This window comes from Lathyrus oleraceus, chromosome 2, assembly GCF_024323335.1.
Source record: "Lathyrus oleraceus cultivar Zhongwan6 chromosome 2, CAAS_Psat_ZW6_1.0, whole genome shotgun sequence".
Classification (NCBI taxonomy): Eukaryota; Viridiplantae; Streptophyta; class Magnoliopsida; order Fabales; family Fabaceae; genus Lathyrus; species Lathyrus oleraceus.
Genome location: NC_066580.1, coordinates 17,693,595 through 17,715,665, shown reverse-complemented (window position 1 = coordinate 17,715,665; position 22,071 = coordinate 17,693,595). Strand labels below are relative to the sequence as shown.

The window sequence follows — 22,071 nt, the reverse complement described above, 5'->3', positions numbered from 1 at the left end:
GTGTTGTAAAACAGGTTTTCTAAGTCCCTTTTTATAGAAGCTTTCAGCTGGGCTTGGACATCTTGAAAACCCTAAATCTATTTTCCAATTAAATCTTTTCATAACAGCTGGTTAGATCTCCTTGGAAAATAAGTAAATCAGGTTGTAATCCATGATTGAATGCCCCTGCAAATCAGATCTTCAATCATACATAGATTGCCATTAATTGTGCAATCACAAAACACCAGACATTCATACTGAATGTTCTGTGTACAGGATGTCATGACATCGGGTCTGACATCCTGGAAAAATCCTGCATAATTCCATAATTCCTTTTATAACTTCCAGCAGGTACACAAACATCAGATGTCATGACATCGTGTATGACATCCTGATACAATCCTGCATAATTATGTTTTTCCATTTCAACTCCAGCAGGAACACATTATCAGAAGCCATGACATTGTGTATGACATTCTGAAACAATCCTGCATGATCATGTTCTTGAACTCCAACAGGTACATAGGATATCTTATGTTAAAACATCATACATAACATCTTGTGAACACTCTTTGTTTTACCAAAATTGCTGCCAACACTTAGAACCAACATTGTGTTTGGAGGGATGTCGAACCAGATGGTTCAACATTTTGTCAATAAAATGCAATCTAAATTTGAGATGAGTCTTGCTGGTGAATTAACCTATTTTATTGGTCTTCAAGTTAAACAAATGGATGATACTATCTTCACTTCTTAAAGAAAGTATGCTAAGAATATAGTGAAGAAGTTTGGCCTAGAAAGTGCTAGTCACAAAAGGACACCTGCAACAACTCACTTGAAATTAACTAAGGTTGAAAAAGGTGTTGATGTGAATCAAAGTTTGTACAAGAGTATGATTGGTAGTCTTTTGTATCTTACAGCTAGCAGACTTGACATCACTTTTGTTGTAGGAGTATGTGCTAGATATCCGGTTGAGCCTAAAATCAGTCATATTACTCAAGTGAAGAGGATCTTGAAATACATCAATGGTACTAGTGAGTAAGGCATGTCGTATTCTCATAGTTCTAATTCCATGTTTGTATGGTACTGTGATGCAAACTGGGCAGGTAATGTTGATGATATAAAAATCACTTCTAGAGGATGCTTCTTCTTGGGAAATACTCTAATATCTTGGTTCAGTAAGAAGCAGAATCATGTGTCAGTGTCTACTGTTGAGGTTGAGTATATTGCAGCAGGAATCAGTTGCTCTCAATTGATTTGGATGAAACAAATACTAAAGGAATATAATGTCAAGCAGGATGTCATGACATTATATTGTGACAATATGAATGTAATCAATATATCCAAGAATCCCATTCAACATAAAAGGACAAAGCATATTGTTACTCTTGAGCATGTGGCCACTAAGAAGCAACTGACAGATATATTTACTAAAGCTTTGGATGCATATCAGCTTGAGAAGTTAATGTGCAAATTGGGAATTTGCATGTTTGAAGAGTTATAACAATTACTGATGTGGAGGCGTGCAAACAATATTTTATCTTCTCTTCATTTAGTGGTGCACGAAAATCCAGGGAAATTATTACAAACTTTCCTTATTTTTCTTCTAACATGCCATTATCTCTCTCTTACTTACTCCACCGATTCCAGTCTCTCTACCTTCAGTAAATTATTCATCATTGTTCTCGTTTACTTTCATCTATCTACAATCAATCTCAACTCAAAATCCATCATTAAGATGTCTAAACCTTTTGGATCAACACCAAGCTAAAGCACCAAAGATCAATCGGCCCCTAGGATTGCTTGTGCTAATATGGATTATTCAGATGTTGTAAGTGATGTCATTCCTCTCTCTATTGTTCTAGGACATGTTCCTACAAAAATAATGGCTAGAACACCTACTGTGAAAAAGGATAAGTCTTCAACAGTAAGTGAAATTCTGGTATCAAATATGAGATGTCGAAGGTAATGTCACGGCACTAATATCTGAACAACAAGTGAAATATGAACAGAATAAAAACAGGAAACAATTGAAAAACGACACAAGCAATTGTTAACCCAGTTCGGTGGGAACACACATACATCTAGGGGCTACCAAGCCAGGAAGGAAATCCACTAAACAAAATTAGTTCAAAGACTCTCAGCAAACAACTTCAAGTTACGGTCTTTTCACCTAATCTATACCCGTGTGATTTCTATCTAAGAACTCTTAGACATGAGACCCTACCCACCCCCCCTCAATCACAGCAGTGATACTAGAACAAATACCAAAAAGAAAGAAAACACACTTCAAGGACACACACTTGATCTTGCTTAAAAGCTTCAATCAAGTAAACAAATACACTCGTACTTCAAAGCTTAGAGTGGACAAATTACAACTCAAAAACTCAGTCCAATTCACACATCAACAAGATGGATGAATGGCTCACAATTCACAAACGCGCACAAGACTAAAACCCTAATACTCACTCACTTCACCGTTCATGTTTTTAATATATAAAATAGGGTTTACACAGTCTTTAAATATAAGCTTTCTAAATGGGCCTGGGCAACATGAAACCCTAATTCTATTTATTGTGTATTCCCTAAGAAATAGCAGCGAATCATTCCTTTTCGGGAAACAGAATATTCTGGATTTAAATAGAATTACTCCTTGAATAATGCATGCAATCTTCACATAAGCACACAAAGACTTGCATGAAAAGTGCAACAACAAAATACATAACATTCAGACTGAATGTTCTGTATGCACATGTCGTAACATCGAGTCTGACATCTTGAATAAATCCTGCACAACCATATCAAACAACCTGCAAAAAGCTGATATCACATGTCAAGACTATAAGCGTGACATCTTGTGATAACACTAAGTTTTACCAAAATTGATGCCAATTCATAGAACCAACAAACTCCCCCTTTGGCAAATTTTGGCTAAAACAAATAACAGATCACACGTTCACAAGAAATCAATCAGAGCATCAGTTCAGCAGCAGAAAAAAACATACACACGTCACTAGAAAAATAATAACTAGTAAACATCAGGACACACAAGTGCTTGTACTCTCCCTCAAGTCCATGCAAGTTCCCAGAACACAACAACTCCCTCTTAAGCCAGTCCACAACAAGCAATAACCATACTGCTTCCCACAAACAGAACACAGAGAATTATCCCCCTGTACCAAACAAATAAACACCAGAATTCTCCCCCTGTATCAGACAAGCAGAGCAAAAACAATACTACAGAGCTAAGCTAAGATACTCAGCTACTACAGAGCTAAGCTAAGATACTCAGCTATATCTACAACTACTTCTCCCCCTTTTTAGCCAAAAGAGACCAAAGCGACAAAATAAATGTCTATCTAGTCATTAACAAAAATATCAGAAGTTAAAGAGTTATATCACCAAGTACACACACAACTGTAAGAATTCTGAGAAACAAACAAAAAAACAACAAAGAAATCCACCAAAAAACCAAGAAAACCATCAAAGCAAGAGGGACCAAAGCCAACAGAGCTACTCAGTAGACCTTGAGTTTGTAGCCTCTTCAGTAGCACCAGAAGCAGAATTGCCACTCGCGTTATCATTGTTAGCAGACCTCTCACTAGAGGTGTGGGCTTCAGCTTCTTCTTCATGGCTGACATTAGCATGTTCAACATTTTCACCCTCAACCTTCTCCAAGCTTTCAATCAAGGCTTCCAAAGATTATTTTCTAGCTGTGGCTACCCTAATCCCTTCACCTAGCTCTTTGCATGTCTCCTTAAGCTCAGCAATTGCTCCAACTTTTGAGATTGACCTCCTCATGGCAGATGTCATGACAATATCCTCGACATGACTGCCTTCAAAGAGTTTGTAGTGCACAGACAAAGCTGGTTTTCTCCTACTAGGTAAATCATTTAAGCATAGAATACCAGGATGTTGATTCAAGATAATTCCACAGATCATAGAGGGAAAAGCAACTGGCAGGTTAACTGCATTAGTAGTTGCATGCTTGATGATTTGATCAAACATATATATACCATAGTCAAATTTCACTTTTGTCCCAACAGCAAAAATAAAACTCCCAAGAGTATTAGCAATGGTGGAGATATGGTTGGTAGGGACCCAGTTAGCAGCTCCTATTTTATGCAGGATAACATACTTGATAGTTAACTTCCCAACAGGCAGATGCTTTTTAAAAGGCCAAACTTTCACCTGCTTAGCAATAATCTCCCTACAGACCTGATTGTCTGTGTCATACCCCAAAATTTTCCCGTTAATATTACAAGGCATTTTTAAGGCACTCCAACTTATTTTTCAAGGCATTGATCTTAAAAGAACAAAGACCCAGCACACAGATGGCCAAATCCAGAAAATGGCCTAAACTGGCTTGCTCGCTATGCGAGCAGAATCCTTCGCCTAGCGAACCCTTCGCTACACCACTCGCCTTGCGAACATCAGAAATTTTGGGCTTTATTCTGAGCCCATTAGGTGTCGCATCCGCGAAAAACAACCGGCGGGCTAAAACAAAAACAAACAGAGCCGCCACTACGCGTTATTTATCCCAAAATAGGGAAAGGAAACGCTCAGAGAAAACCTGGAAAAAGCATGGTCTCGCGACCAAAGAGAAAGGGTAAGGGAGTCGGTTACGCAAGGGGAAGGTATTAGCACCCCTCACGTCCGTCGTACTCGATGGGATCCACGCTCTAAAAGAAAGAATAGGTTGCTAAAAACATCACACACACACACAAGGAACACAGGTGGGGTTAAGAGGAAGGGGGCTCGCTAGGACATCGCATCCTATGCCTACGTATCTCGTCTGGAACGAGAATCAGAGCTGCCGTAGTTCGGCTTACGCACGCCAAACAAGACACACACAAACTCAGGCAAACTTGGAACCCGAATGCCACTCGATGGACTTACATCGGCTTCCGAACCAAACAAACACAATCAGGATACGGACAGCCAATCGCTGGGCTTACATCCATATCCTGACACACAAGAACAAACAGACAATGAGTTACTAAGGAGTCGGGAACTCGAGCCTAGCAACTGTCAAACAAACACACACAAAAAGAAAAAAAGTGCCCGGAGAGACCTCGCACGGTCTCCTGCCTACGTACCTCATCTGGTATGAGGATCAGGGCGACGTAGTTCCCCTTAACAGGGGAGAAAGACTATCTCCTAACCAGAAACAAAGGGAGGACACACTACCAGGGAGCTGTACTCGAGCCTAGTGTTATCATGCATCATTGCCCTATGTTATGGTTTCTACCTACTTGCACAACAGCAAGCTAGTCCTATCCAGGAAGAAAGCAAGCATGCAAGCATTAACAAAACAAAGCAAACATTTCAAGCAAACATTCACATAGCACACACTATATCCAGTCAAGTGAGCTCAAACAATGGGTTCGACTGCCAAGGCAAGTCATCTGTACAAGGGTAGAGTTAGCTCTTAACCTTGCCATTGAGGGGCTAAGGTGAAGCCAGATGAAAGGTGAGTGAAGATTAGACTCCACAGCTCTTATCCCTGCCCAGGGAGAGCTTCAGACAAAGGAGTGTGGGTTCAGAAAGATGGAACCCTTCTACACTCAAAGACTCTGACACAACTGTACAAAGTACAAGATCTTGGGTTTGTGTCCCAATGCATCAACACAGTGGTGTGAGCAGAGGGACGACTCAACAGAATAGTGAGAGATAGATTGCATATCTCTATGATCCACCAATTGCCTTAATCAAGGTCTTTACCTGCTTGGCACAAATGTAAACAAGCACAAACATCGCCTCTTAAGGAGGACTTCAGACAGTTGCCTGGCCAAGTAACAGGCCAGGTCTTCCAGACTACATGGAGAATAAGAGATTCTACCTCAACTGGTTTAAAAACCAAGCAACAGCAAGCAAGTTCTCAAGGAACTGTAAGCAACTAAATGTACCTGAAATCAATCAAGTATCATCAGTACTCAGACAAATCAACAGTAAACAGCAAATGGTTAATCAGTTAATCTGTACAAGCAACACAAGTTAATTGCACATAAGTGCAAGCCATGAGCTCAAACTCAAGCTTCTAACCCTACAAAACAAAATCATGTTAGTGGACAACATCAAACAAATTCAATTTGCAACTTGCATTTATCTCCTTAAGCTTTTTGCCTTTCAACCTGAAAATCCACACCAAATGTGAGAAACAAGACCACTAGGCCAAGCCTAGGGTCCAAAGGGGATAAAAAATTCTAAACAGCAAGTGCAATTCAACCAAAATCACATTCAAACAAATTAAAAGCAAATGCCATTGGTCCCATGCTCATATCATTCACCATTATCATTTCATGCACAATTTAACATCAATCATGCAATTTGCAACACCAAAAGACCAAACAGAACTATCTCAATCAAAAGCATACCAAAACATTTCAATTAATTCCACAAAAATTCACACCTAAACAGGACACATTCAATGTATAGCATGTCAATTTTCAGCTCAATTAGACAAGAGAAAATAGGTCAATGAAAATCAAGAAGTCTAGACAAAATTATACAAGCCAATTCAAGGCATCAACACAAGCATTCACTTCAATAAATCATAAAACAGTGACAACATTTAAGAAATGAATGGGATCAAAACCATGATGTCCTACAATGTGTCTAGAATGCTCATGTCAAATTTCATCTTCATCCAATACAATATGAGAATTTCACAAGCAAAATGCCAACATGTGTCACACAAGGTTACCAAATGAGCACACAGGGAAGAAAATTATCAATCAATTAGAAAAACTCCATCAAAAATTCCAGCAAAAATCACATGTTATCTTGACATAACAATGATCATTCATGCAAAATTTCAGCTCAATCAAACATTCCTAAGCCAGGCAAATAAAATCAGAAAGTTGACCTAGCTTGGTGTGACACAAATTGTCACACCTCTAATCAAAAAATCATAACTCATCAACCATGTATCCAAAAATCACAAACTCTACATGAAAATCACCATCAACATGTCCAGAACAAGCACAAAATTTTTCATCCATTTCTTTGCAAGCATCACTATTTCATGAAGGTTTTGGCAAAACATACATAAATGTGACATATTCCACAAACCCTAGGCTAATTATTTTTCTACACATGCAAAAAATCCACAAAACTAATCATTAAATTCTACACATCATCATGAGAACAATGCAAAAAATTTCACAAAATTTGGATGCAAAATGAGTGAGATATGAATTTTCTAAGTTCATGTAACAAAATTGAAAAAACAAATGAAGAAATAATGTAAATTAAAGGCAGAAATGGCATTTTGGTAATATTTAAACGCCTAGCCAAAACGACGCCGCTTCAATTAGAAGCGTTGGCGCGTTTTGATTGGCTCAGAGGCGCGCCAAACATCATTTGAAATCAGGCCAGGCAATTGTTGGATCAAACACGCTACTGTTCATCGTTCCTCAACCAGAAAGTCCAGAAAATTTCCAGAAATCATGAACAACTAATCTTCACCAAAATCAACAAATTTATAACCATTGGAACCGTATGAACACGTACATGACGAATACCTAATTGGCTTAGCCTAATTCCTAACATACAAACGGGATCGAGCAAAAAACGAAATGAACACAAAACTTCAAACTCAGATTATGCATTCAATACTCAATCAATCCAAAAACTAATCATATCATGTTGATCTACAATGAAAGATCTACAAAAGGCACCTAATAATTTAAGCAATTAAGGAAGTCGAATCTTGCACCTTATGATGAAGCAGTGATGCATCTTGAGGTTTCAACGTGTACTTTGCCAAAACAGATGAAGATGAAGGTTGAGGAAGTTGATTAGAACTCGTGCCTTGGCTCAAGGATGCTTAAATTGGAAGAACTAGCAAAACTCCATTGATGAGCATGTGTATGACAGTCACGATTCTTGATGTTTATGGCAATGGCTTGGCAAAACAGATCTTCACCATCACATGTAGAGCACGAATCAAAAAGAATTATGCAATTTGGTGAAGAATTCGTGAAGTTTGGATCCAAAATTGCTTGATGAAATTCTTGAGAAATTGAGAGAAAATGGAGGGAAAGTTGGTTAGGATTCTTGAGAATTGTGATTATGATTAACATTCTGTTATGATTAATCATTTATACCATCCCTTAATCGAATGTATTAATCCCAATTAGCAAAAATTTGTTTAATTAGTGTAATGTGAAACTTAAGTGCAAGTCCAAAAATGCCCTTGCCAAATATTACACCATGACAGCTCATGACAGCTCAAACAACTTTCAATTTGCATTTGGAGAGTGTTGCAAAAATCCTCACTTCAAAATTCCATGTATTTCTCAAATTGGACCATTTTGCCCTTGGATTTTAATTGTTGCACTTGAAAATTGACCTTTTGCATTGACCATTTTTGATGAATTTTGATTATGCACCATGAAAGTACATGTGAAATGGAGTTTGCTCATAAAAAGATCACTCATTTTGGACATTCCATGTGAAAGTTATGCCACTTTGATTATAGGCATTTTTGGAAAATGAATGGACCATAACTTGTCAACCATACATGGGAATTTCAAGTTCTTGGACTTTTTGGAAAGGTGAGAGCAAGATCTACAACTTTCACGTTGGACAAATTTTCATTTGAAGCTTTCTTGGACACGTAATTTTGTGGTGAAAAACTTTCCATTTTTGGAAACTTCCATTACAAGTCACTTTCTATTTTTGGCAATTTTTTGTCTGACTTTATTTTCTTCATTCTTGAGCTTTGACATGTCAAATGAAACTTGTTTCAACATGAATGAAGTGTATCCAACTCTCTCCCACCTCCAAATCCATAAAATCAAGCACAGTTGACCACAGTTGACTTTTTCAACTGATAGATGAATTTGGCAATGCACTGATCAATCTGAGCCCCAATCTTCTGATGAAATGGCTCAATGGTGAAACCCTAGCCTCAATAAACTCCATACAATCATGAAATGATCCTCCTATCCATTATAGACCTCATCTCCTTCACAAGCCCTGATTGGCCCAATGCAGATGATTAGGGTTGACCAGTGGTCAAAACCCTAATCACAAGGAATATAATCAATCACTTGAACTTCTTGGATGATCTCAAAATCATGATGATGATGATGTATCACTACAACCAAGACCAAGCTCCATCTCCTTGAGAACCCAAAACCCTAATTCATAGCCCAATCCTCAGATGGCTAATGATCAGTCAATAAAACCCTAGCTTGCATAATAACCTCTTCATCTTCTGATCAAGACTTGTGAGGATGATTTGCACAATGTAACCACATGATATGCAATATGCAATGCCTAATGACCTAAAAATGACATGCAATATGTTATGCTAGTCCCAAGAGAGGAGGGCAAATTTTGAGGTGTTACATTAGGTTACAAAAGAGCATTATAAATAGCAGAACTTCAGTCAGAAAAAGGGAGAACGGGAGGAGAACGAAAACGGAGGAACTAAGGAGAACACCCACAGGCAGCAAACCCTGGAGGCTAACCCAGAGAATTCAGAGCAACCCTAAAGGAAACCCTGAAGGAAACTCATCTGCACCAAGATTATCTCCGCCCAACTCAATCCGGCGCCAACCTTAAGAGTGACTTGCCAATTCAAGGTTGCAATTCAATTGCAAACAGGTTTGCATTACTATTACCGCTTTATGTTCTTAATTTGCATGTGGCATTATGATTGAATTTATAAAAATATCTTAAGTTTTGCATGTGAATTTAAGTATGTATGAATATCTTGAACGTTTAACCATGTAATTTCTGTGATGGATGCCATAGGGTGTGAAGCTTGCTGGAATCGTATTGTTCTAAAATTCAAAACCCGCAGCCGTTCGTTAGCACATCGCTAATCGAACATGTAGCGAGTGTTCGCCAAGCCCTCGCTAGGCGAGGCAGCGGCGAACATGACAGTCGCTGATTTCTTCGTTCTGATTTTTGCTTAGCTGACATGTTTTATTGTAATCATGCATTATTTACCTGACACTATTTCTGTCGTGATGCCTTTTATTTGGTGCAACTCTTGATTGCACCCTGATTTGGTATTCTGACCTGTTTGCTGAATTTTGTAAGGGTTCACATACTCCCAGAGAAGGTAGCTTGCTAGGTATTCCACTTTATTTGTGGGATACCCTTGGGGTGATTCACCCTAATTACCTAATTGATTATAATGTGGACCTAATTACCTATTTGATTACAACTACCTAATTGATTGTAAAATATTGCCTTTGAATATGTGATCTTGGACCTCTCTTTGTTGCCTTACGGTATTACGGTATTATGGTCATGTCCCGCGAATGTGGGGATACACTTAGCAAAGACCCTTCGATTAAATCATCATGTCCCTATAAAATAAATCATCGTCCCTCGGATGTTGCCTGCGAATATATGATTTTGTCCCTCGATGACCCGTCGTTGTAGCCTACGGTTAAATGATGATCGTCCCTTCGAATGCTAAGGTATCCTTACAAATGTTGCCTTCAATGACCAATCGATGACCCTACGATGACCCTTTTACATCCAAAGGATAAAACTACTTACTTCTCAATAGTAAGGACAGTTTTATCCTCATAAGGATAGGAAATGCCCATAAAGGCCTTGGGTAGGTATAACTCTTAATTGCTGACTCACAATCTAAAACACTTTTCATACATCACGCTTTGCAAAACATCTACTAGAAAATCACCACTTGGTATACATTCGTACTAGAATCATTGCCAAGTTATATTTTTCTAAACCGCCTTCAAAATTAAACGAGATAAATACTTTGTATACATTCGTACAAGAATCATTACAAAGTTAAACTCTCTTTTCAAAACATTTTTTAAGCAATTCACAAACACTTTTCAGACAAACATAAGTGATCCAGCAATTAAGAGCCCATGGATAACCATGGATACAAAGGGTGCTAACACCTTCCCTTTGTATAATGTACCTCCCGAACCCAAAATCTAACTAAGGTCTTTCCTGTTCTTTTCCACCTTTCCTTATGGGATAAAAGAAAAGTCGGTGGCGACTCTTGCTATCCGCGACATTTGCTTTCCAAAGCAAAAACACACGAAGTCAGTTCACCGTATGACAGAACTGGCGACTCTGCTGGGGACATTAAAAAGAGAGGTTACCTTAAAAAACAAGATCACTTATGTATTCGAATTGTCTGATTTACTTTTAAGGGATTGCTTGGGTATTTTATGCTTGAGTGAAAGATCCTACACCCGGATCTAGTGTACCTTAGGTAAGTAGCAAGAGATCATCGTGACTATCCGGCGTATACTGGAATGGTTAAAATGATGGCTACGGTTAACGTGACACTTTGGATGTCCTGATGTTCCTCATGTTTACTTGAGGAAAAATTTGGCGTCCGCGTGGTGTCATCAAAGCGTTAACCAGACCTTTAGAACCCTAATTGACTCATCTTGGCCATTAGAAAGTAGTGAGATAACTGACTTCGGTTCCGACTGGGGTTGGTTGAGACTCGATACTACACTCTTTGAGATTGGACTTTAGGGAAGCTTTGGTCAACCACTTGGTGTTGCACTGAAGTGGACTTAAGGAAAGGTCAATGATTTGAGATCCTTCTAGAACCCGGTTACTATTCTAGGACAGGTTGAACCAACCAAACTTCAGTGGGGAGGGTACTTACCTATGGAACTCATGCAGGCCTTAAAACCTAGGAATGATTGTTGTGTGACTTGTTTGTGCTTGTTACTTATTTAACATCATAACATCATAACATCATAACATCATGGCATTTTACTAACCATTTCAAGGACTTAGGGATTTAATGTTGCTCTGTTTTGTAAGGCTATGGCTCCCAGGAAGACCGTCCGGATCAATTTTGTAGCCATCTCTCCTCAACTCAAGGATTTAGTGTCAGAACTTCCCGATCAGGCTCAGTTCATCAAGAGACATGGTTCTCTCCTTAATTTGGTTACCACTGGTTTCAAAGAAGATATGATGAGAGTCCTATTCCAGTTCTTCGATCCTAAACATCATTGCTTCACTTTCCCAGATTATCAGTTGGTACCCACACTAGAAGAATTTTCCAGGCTGCTTGGGATACCTATCCTTGATCAAATACCTTTCAGTGGTTTAGAAAAGAGTCCGAAGTCCGAAAAAGTTGCCGCAGCTTTACACATGACAAAGTCCGACATTGAAACTAATTGGGTAACAAGAAGTGGAGTTAAGGGTTTACTTGCCAAGTTTCTGATAAATAAGGCCCGAGAATTCTTAAAAGATATGAATGTCCATGCTTTCGAAGATGTCCTAGCATTACTAATCTATGCTTTGGTGCTATTTCCTAACCCGGATCAATTCATAGACATGAATGCTATTAAGATATTTCTCACTCATAACCCTGTGCCTACTTTGCTTGGAGACATTTTGCATTCCCTTCACACTCGTACTATGAAAAGGCAAGGGACTCTCATGTGCTGCGTACCTTTGTTATCTAGGTGGTTTATTTCGCACCTTCCTCAATCAGTCTTGAAGAATGAGCAGAATTTGAAATGGTCTCAAAGGATAATGTCGCTCTCCCATTCAGACATCCGTTGGTGTCCTCATCCCAAAGAAAACATTATCATCATCGACCGTTGTGGAGAATTCTCCAATGTACCACTCATGGGGATAAGAGGAGGTATTACTTATAATCCTGCTTTAGCCCTACGCCAGTTTGGTTGTGCTCGAAGAGATGGTCCACATGAAATAATTGTCCAAGGCGCTGTGTTTGACTATGACAACGACTCTCAAGGTCTCCGTCAAAGGTTTGTACGAGCTTGGGGCATGGTGAAAAGAAGCACTTTAGGACAGAAAAACTCTATTCCTATGGAACCTTACCTCAGATGGGTACGCGCCAGAGCTCGTGAACTTGTCATGCCATATCTTGCAGTCGGACCGCTGATTGTTGAACCAGAAGTTGAAGGAGATACTCCTTAGATCATTCCTTATCCAGATATGCCTACCAATGTTGAAGAATTAAAGAAATCCTGGATCCAGTTGAGAGAGGAAATGGATACTTTTGAAGCCCAGTTCTGTGCCGATGAAGGAAGATTGTCATCCTGTTAAGCAAAAGGTTCGTCGCATGCGTCCTGAAATGTCCGAGAAAATCAAAGCCGAAGTTATGAAACAATTTAATGCCGGTTTTCTAGCCGTTACTTCTTATCCTCAATGGGTTGCTAATGTGGTACCAGTGCCGAAGAAGGATGGTAAGGTGCGAATGTGCGTAGATTACAGAGATTTGAATAAAGCGAGTCCCAAAGATGACTTTCCACTTCCGCACATTGATGTTCTGGTAGATAACACCGCTCAACACAAGGTATTCTCCTTCATGGATGGATTCTCGGGTTATAACCAGATTAAGATGGCACCTGAAGACATGGAAAAAACTACGTTTGTGACGCAATGGGGCACTTTTTGTTACAAAGTAATGCCGTTCGGGTTGAAGAACGTCGGGGCAACGTACCAGCGTGCTATGGTGGTTTTGTTCCATGACATGATCCATCATGAAATAGAAGTATATGTGGATGACATGATAGCCAGATCTCATACTGAAGAAGAACATCTCGATCATTTATACAAACTGTTTGAGAGGTTGAAGAAATACAAGTTGAGATTGAACCCGAACAAATGCACCTTTGGAGTAAGATCCGGTAAACTCTTGGGCTTTATTGTCAGTGGTAAAGGAATTGAGGTTGACCCGGCCAAGGTGAGAGCTATTCGAGAAATGCCAGTTCCCCGTACAAATAAAGAAGTCAGAGGTTTCTTGGGACGTTTGAATTACATTGCCCGATTTATTTCCCATTTGACCGCTACTTGCAAACCCATCTTCAAATTACTGAGGAAAAATCAAGAGATGATATGGAATGATGAATGTCAAGAAGCTTTCGACAAAATCAAGAAGTATCTCCAAGAACCTCCGATTTTAATGCCCCCAGTTGAAGGAAGACCTCTAATCATGTATTTGACCGTGTTAGAAAATTCGATGGGGTGTGTGTTGGGGCAACATGACGAGTCTGGTCGAAAAGAGCATGCCATATACTACCTTAGCAAAACGTTTACCGACTGTGAAACAAGATACTCATTGCTCGAGAAAACTTGCTGTGCTTTGGCTTGGGCTGCTCGCCGACTAAGACAGTATATGTTGAATCATACCACTTTATTGATTTCTAAGATGGATCCTATCAAATATATATTTGAGAAACCCGCCCTCTCTGGAAGAATAGCAAGGTGGCAGATGATTTTAACAGAGTATGATATCCAATACACTACTCAGAAAGCAATCAAAGGAAGCGTGTTAGCTGATCATTTGGCTCATCAAGCAGTTGATGATTACCAATCTATGAATTTTGAGTTCCCAGATGAGGATGTCATGCTTGTTACTGATTATGAAGAACCTGGACCAGATGAAGGACCCGAACTGGGATCCCGATGGACTATGGTTTTTGACGGATCTTCTAATGCATTGGGCAATGGTGTTGGTGTTGTAATTATTTCTCCTAGGGGTTGCCATACGCCTTTCACTGCTAGACTATGCTTTGACTGTACCAACAATATGGCTGAGTATGAGGCATGTATTTTGGGACTCAAAGCTGCTATAGGCCCGAGAATCAAGTTTTTGAGTGTGTATGGAGACTCAGCCTTGGTAATCAGTCAGATCAAAGGAGAATGGGATACTAAACATCCGAATCTCATCCCTTATCGAGAGCGGGTGTTGACATTAATCCCATACTTTGAAAAGATTACATTCGAACATATTCCACGAGAAGAGAATCAGTTGGCAGACGCATTGGCTACCATGTCATCTATGTTCAGAGTCAGATGGGACAATGAAGCTCCCATGATCACCATTGAACGATTAGATGAACCGGCATACTGTTATGAACTTAACGCTGATGAGGTAGAAGAGAAACCTTGGTTCCGTGAAGTGAAAAGATATTTAGAAACTCAGGAATACCCTGAAGGAGCATCCATCAATGACAGAAAATTCCTGAGGAAGTTCTCCGCTAAATTCTTTTTGAGTAACGGGGTATTATACAAACGTAATCATGATTCGACTTTGCTTCGCTGTGTGGACAAAAAAGAAGCAGAAAAGATCATGGAAGACATGCACGACGGTATCTTTGGGACTCACTCTAGTGGACATACGATGGCCAAGAAGATTCTGAGATCAGGGTATTATTGGTCCACCATGGAAGCTGATTGCCACCATCACTCCAGAACTTGTCACAAGTGCCAGATCTATGCGGATAAAGTACATGTGCCTCCTGCTCCATTGAGCGTGCTGACAGCACCTTGGCCCTTTGCATTGTGGGGCATTGATATGATTGGAGAAATTAAACCTACTGCTTCTAATGGACATCGTTTCATTCTGGTTGCTATTGATTATTTTACAAAGTGGGTAGAGGCGGCCTCATTTGCTTTTGTCACCAAGAATGTGGTGGCACGATTCATCAAGAATAATCTCATTTGTCGATACGACATCCCTGAAAGAGTTATCACTGACAATGGCACTAATTTGAACAACAAGATGATTACTGAATTCTGCACGCAGTTCAAGATAAAACACCATAACTCTTCTCCGTACCGGCCAAAGATGAATGGCGCCGTAGAAGCTGCTAATAAGAATATTAAGAAGATTATACAAAAGATGACAGTAACATACAAAGACTGGCATGAGATGTTACCATTTGCTCTTCATGGTTATCACACTTCAGTACGCACTTCGACAGGGGCAACTCCTTTCTCTTTAGTCTATGGAATGGAAGCCGTTTTACCAGTGGAAGTTCAGATTCCCTCTCTAAGAATCATGAAAGAGGCAGACTTAGATGAGGATGAATGGATTCAGACTCGACTCGATCAGATAAATTTGATTGATGAAAAAAGACTCGCGGCTGTCTGTCATGGACAGATATATCAGAAACGCATGACCCAGGCATTTAACAAAAAGGTCAAGAGACAGGTGTATCAAATTGGCGACTTGGTGATGAAGCGTATCATTCTACCACAAGGTGATCCCAGAGGAAAATGGACTCCCAGATACGAAGGGCCATTTGTAGTTAAGAAGGCATTCTCTGGTGGAGCCATGATGCTTACTACAATGGATGGCGAAGACTTCCCGCATCCCGTGAACGCAGACATAGTCAAAAAATACTACGCATAAAAGAGACCCGTTAGGTCGACGTATCTAGGCAAAAGTAAGGGCATCCCGGCGAACCAAAAGGGTTCGGGCAAAAATTAGGGATAAACATATAAAAATGTACACCCGGCAAGTCGAAAACCTGAAAAGGCGGCTTGGGCAAAAAAGGGTATCCTGGTGGACTGAAAATCTGAAAAGGCGGTCCAGGCAAAAATTAGGGATTAAAAGCATATGACTATGTCCCGTTCTCAGACAACTTCATCCAAGTCAAAGGGACTGAACAAGCCAATCACTTCTAATCCGACAGTAGGAGATGAGATGCTTGAAGACATAATGACAGTGGCAGAATTAAAACCAATAGGACTTTTTCTTCATAGCTTTTCTTTGTTGTCTCGATGATTTCCTCTTACTAGGATTTCTGTCTCCTTGTGCTCAAATTGCCTGTTTATAGGCCCTCTTTCAAAATCAATACCATTTTATTTCCAAAAAGATGCTTTTGTTTTACTTTTTCTGTTTTGTTTGCGTAAACGTCCATTGATTTAATTTGAATTAATATATGCATTTGAATATGATCGATGTTTACCAAAAATGCATGCATAAAATAGAAATAGCGATTACTACAAGACTTCAGGATCGAGGAGAAGGTCTAACCATGCTTTCCAATGAATCCGTTGCTAATTCTATTCCCCAGCAAAGCCAGTTATTCCCCAGAAGAGATTGGCATTACTAGACAAATTGGTCATCTCTTCCACCCCCAGCCAGGCTTCTGTTGAACATTTCTACCATCAGACAGAAATCAAATACCCCCAGCTGAGAAAGGGTCATCAATACAAATATCTCCAACCAGGATATGGGGATTTATTTTCCCCTGGCAAAATTCTCAGACGCATAATTCATTCCATGCATCATTTCACATCACATACATGCGTACAATGTTCGCATTTATTTTCAAAAGCATAAAACATCTCATGCATCATGACATGGCATGAAGCTAACCTTTCTTTTCAGGTTAATTATCCTCCTGATATAGTCAAAATAAAAGGTTCATTCAGACGGACATCCTTATCAATTACATTCAAGATTCAAATACAGCTCTCAGATATAATCCATATGAACATCCATTCTGACAAACACTCTGATATCCTCCCAATGGTGGCATCTTTAAGCCCACCCCAGATATTCATTGCAAATACAACATATACAAATACTATCAGATATAGCCTAACGTACGGCTCATTCTGCAACTCCAATACGGTCTAACGTACGACCCATTTGGATCTTCAAATCCTCAGATACTGCCTAGCGTACGGTACATTCCGGGGTGTAGTCTAGCGTACAACTACTTTCTTTTCAGATACAGCCTAACGTACGGCTCATTCTGCAACTCCAATACGGTCTAACGTACGACCCATTTGGATCTTCAAATCCTCAGATACTGCCTAGCGTACGTTACATTCCGGGGTGTAGTCTAGCGTACGACTACTTTCTTCTTCAGATACAGCCTAACGTACGGCTCATTCTGCAACTCCAATACGGTCTAACGTACGACCCATTTGGATCTTCAAATCCTCAGATACTGCCTAGCGTACGGTACATTCCGGGGTGTAGTCTAGCGTACGACTACTTTCTTCTTCAGATACAGCCTAACGTACGGCTCATTCTGCAACTCCAATACGGTCTAACGTACGACCCATTTGGATCTTCAACTCAGATACGATCTAACGTACGATCCATTATGACCCCTTTTTCAGATACAGCCTAACGTACGACTCATTCTGCAACTCCAATACGGTCTAACGTACGACCCATTTGGATCTTCAACTCAGATACGATCTAGCGTACGATCCATTCTGATTCTACCTTCGTAAGATACAGCCTAACGTACGGCTCATTCTGCAACTCAGATACGATCTAGCGTACGATCCATTCTGATCTTTCATCCCCAGCGAAGTCACCCGCCTGATGGATAACTCATTCTGCTACTCAGATAGGATCTAGCGTACAATCCATTCTGATCTTTACCTCTCCAGAGGCAGCCTAATAGATGGGTCATTCTGCGATTCAGATACGATCTAGTGTATGATCCATTCTGATCCTTTATCCCCAGCAGTGTATGATCCATTCTGATCTCTCATCATCAAACTTCCTGGATGGCATCTTTAAGCCCATCTCCATCAAGACTAACCTTTGATTAACAAGTGCAAATTTTTGGGGCATTCTAGTGTTCAATAATCTTCCACCTCCAGACCACGAATGGCGTACATACCATTCTAACTCTCTCGGTTCAAGAATATTGAATAGGGGCAGCTGTCATACCCCAAAATTTGCCCGTTAATATTACAAGGCATTTTTAAGGCACTCCAACTTATTTTTCAAGGCATTGATCTTAAAAGAACAAAGACCCAACACACAGATGGCCAAATCCAGAAAATGGCCTAAACTGGCTTGCTCGCTAGGCGAGCAGAATCCTTCGCCTAGCGAACCCTTCGCTACACCACTCGCCTAGCGAAGCTTGCGAACATCAGAAATTTTGGGCTTCATTCTGAGCCCATTAGGTTACAAAAGAGCATTATAAATAGCAGAACTTCAGTCAGAAAAAGGGAGAACGGGAGGAGAACGAAAACGGGGGAACTAAGGAGAACACCCACAGACAGCAAACCCTGGAGGCTAACCCAGAGAATTCAGAGCAACCCTAAAGGAAACCCTGAAGGAAACTCATCTGCACCAAGGTTATCTCCGCCCAACTCAATCCGGCACCAACCTTAAGAGTGATTTGCCAATTCAAGGTTGCAATTCAATTGCAAACAGGTTTGCATTACTATTACCGCTTTATGTTCTTAATTTGCATGTGGCATTATGATTGAATTTATAAAAATATCTTAAGTTTTGCATGTGAATTTAAGTATGTATGAATATCTTGAACGTTTAACCATGTAATTTCTGTGATGGATGCCATAGGGTGTGAAGCTTGCTGGAATCGTACTGTTCTAAAATTCAAAACCCGCAGCCGTTCGCTAGCACATCGCTAAGCGAACATGTAGCGAGTGTTCGCCAAGCCCTCGCTAGGCGAGGCAGCGGCGAACATGACAGTCGCTGATTTCTTCGTTCTGATTTTTGCTTAGCTGACATGTTTTATTGTAATCATGCATTATTTACCTGACACTATTTCGGTCGTGATTCCTTTTATTTGGTGCAACTCTTGATTGCACCCTGATTTGGTATTCTGACCTGTTTGCTGAATTTTGTAAGGGTTCACATACTCCCGGAGAAGGTAGCTTGCTAGGTATTCCACTTTATTTGTGGGATACCCTTGGGGAGATTCACCCTAATTACCTAATTGATTATAATGTGGACCTAATTACCTATTTGATTACAACTACCTAATTGATTGTAAAATATTGCCTTTGAATATGTGATCTTGGACCTCTCTTTGTTGCCTTACGGTATTACGGTATTATGGTCATGTCCCGCGAATGTGGGGATACACTTAGCAAAGACCCTTCGATTAAATCATCATGTCCCTATAAAATAAATCATCGTCCCTCGGATGTTGCCTGCGAATATATGATTTTGTCCCTCGATGACCCGTCGTTGTAGCCTACGGTTAAATGATGATCGTCCCTTCGAATGCTAAGGTATCCTTACAAATGTTGCCTTCAATGACCAATCGATGACCCTACGATGACCCTTTTACATCCAAAGGATAAAACTACTTACTTCTCAATAGTAAGGACAGTTTTATCCTCATAAGGATAGGAAATGCCCATAAAGGCCTTGGGTAGGTATAACTCTTAATTGCTGACTCACAATCTAAAACACTTTTCATACATCACGCTTTGCAAAACATCTACTAGAAAATCACCACTTGGTATACATTCGTACTAGAATCATTGCCAAGTTATATTTTTCTAAACCGCCTTCAAAATTAAACGAGATAAATACTTTGTATACATTCGTACAAGAATCATTACAAAGTTAAACTCTCTTTTCAAAACATTTTTTAAGCAATTCACAAACACTTTTCAGACAAACATAAGTGATCCAGCAATTAAGAGCCCATGGATAACCATGGATACAAAGGGTGCTAACACCTTCCCTTTGTATAATGTACCTCCCGAACCCAAAATCTAACTAAGGTCTTTCCTGTTCTTTTCCACCTTTCCTTATGGGATAAAAGAAAAGTCGGTGGCGACTCTTGCTATCCGCGACATTTGCTTTCCAAAGCAAAAACACACGAAGTCAGTTCACCGTATGACAGTCTGTAACCTTTAATTCTCCTGGACCCTCATTATTTCTGCCTAGAAAATTATTAATAACAGTAGGAGAGAAAGTTATACACTTACCCCTCACATACACCTTACATAACTCCTTGTTGTTCTTATCAGAAATATCCTCAGGAATATTAACAATAAATTCCTTGACTAAACCTTCGTAGCATTGAGAGAACCCAACAATAGTCTTCAAAAGCCCAACAACTTGTATTAGGTCCATGACCTCCTTGACATCAGCAACATCTTTTCCCAATTCCCTTTCCAAAATCTACCCTTCTCTGAATAAAAAATTTCCACTTTGTAGCTCCATCCTCAAGATGGAAGGAGATGTTATCCAAATGAACAGAAGGTACTTTAACAGGAGACTTCATAACAGCAGTTTTCTTCGCAGGCGAGATGTCAGGGACATCTTCCTCAACATCCTTTTCAGGCTCAGAATCATCTCTGACCTTCCTCTTCTTTATTTCAACCTTGCTCCATCGTTTGGAGGGACCAATGACAACAGTCTTCTTAGCTTGTCTAGCTGACACAAGTTCAGCCACAGGTTTTCCTTTACGAGTCTTCATGCATTTAGCCACACTTGGCTTTATGTGATGAATCAAGCTTTCCTCTTGATCATCAGAGCTACCATCCTCTAGATCAATCACAACATTTACATCATCATGCTTCTCAGAGTGGGAAGCATTAGCCGTGTTAGAGGCCACATATTTCCCTTTGTCAGACACGGTTTGCCCTAGAGAGCGCAACCCTTCAGCAGCCAAGGCCTTTTTAGAACTAGAGGAATCATCACCCTTACCACTAGGTTGTTCAACCTCAGGATGGGGATACATTTGAGCAAGGGGAGAAAAAACCCCCTTCACAGAGTGGCCTTCATTAAGAATTCTAGTAACTATGTCTCTTATAACACGATCAATATAGTGTGTTCCTTCCTTATTCTTAGTGACAGGAGTTAAACTAGACGGAATACTAAAGGGATTACCTTGATTGGAACATGCAGAAGCGGAGGCATCAATGGAGATGAGTTGGTTCAAATCAATGTCCACGACATGAATAACAGAGATAGGAGCAACATCCAGAATCTCATCATCAGGGACGCCCATGGGAGGAACACTAAATTTTGGAGTAGACTTAGTATTTTTAGAAGCAGGTGTATCTTGATGTTGTGACATTTTGGAGTTTTTCTGGAAAAAGTAAGGTTGCCCTAGCAGAGGTTTGTGGAGAAGGAAAAGGAAGATGGAATAGTTGGAGTAGGTAATGGGGTTATGGGGGTAGCGTGTGAAGATGGAATAGATGGTATTTCCAATACAAGGTAATGATTTACCATAATGGGGGCACTTTATTTTAGGAAAATAGACTATAATTTGAGTACTTTTTCCACTCCATATTAATTGCTATAAATTTTCATAAATGCAAATCCCTAATCTCCCTCTCAGGAATTCAAATTGATTTGCATCCAAGGCCTTTGTAAAAATATCAGCTAATTGCATCTCAGTAGCAACATGCTCTAAGGCTACAATCTTATCCTCCACAAGTTCTCTAATAAGATGGTGACGAATATCAATATGTTTGGTCCTGTTGTGCTGAATAGGGTTCTTTGAGATGTTTATAGCACTCAGTTTGTCACAGTACAATGTCATGACATCTTGTATGACATTATATTCAGTCAGCATTTGTTTCATCCACACCAGTTGAGAATAACTA

The 22,071-nt window shown here is 39.9% G+C and overlaps 2 protein-coding genes across 2 annotated transcripts; both read right to left on the bottom strand.

The window, feature by feature from the left end:
• Positions 1–3,364: 3,364 nt before the first annotated feature.
• LOC127121671 (uncharacterized) lies at positions 3,365–20,590 on the bottom strand. The gene is made up of 4 exons (XM_051052124.1): positions 20,443–20,590; positions 3,703–4,205; positions 3,506–3,648; positions 3,365–3,407 (listed from the first exon to the last, which is right to left on the bottom strand). The coding sequence occupies exons 1-4, from the start codon at positions 20,588–20,590 to the stop codon at positions 3,365–3,367; spliced, it is 837 nt and encodes a 278-aa protein (XP_050908081.1).
• A 13-nt stretch (positions 20,591–20,603) lies between these two features.
• On the bottom strand, positions 20,604–21,539 carry LOC127121670 (uncharacterized). Its single transcript, XM_051052123.1, has one exon. The coding sequence runs from the start codon at positions 21,537–21,539 to the stop codon at positions 20,604–20,606; it is 936 nt and encodes a 311-aa protein (XP_050908080.1).
• Positions 21,540–22,071: the final 532 nt, after the last annotated feature.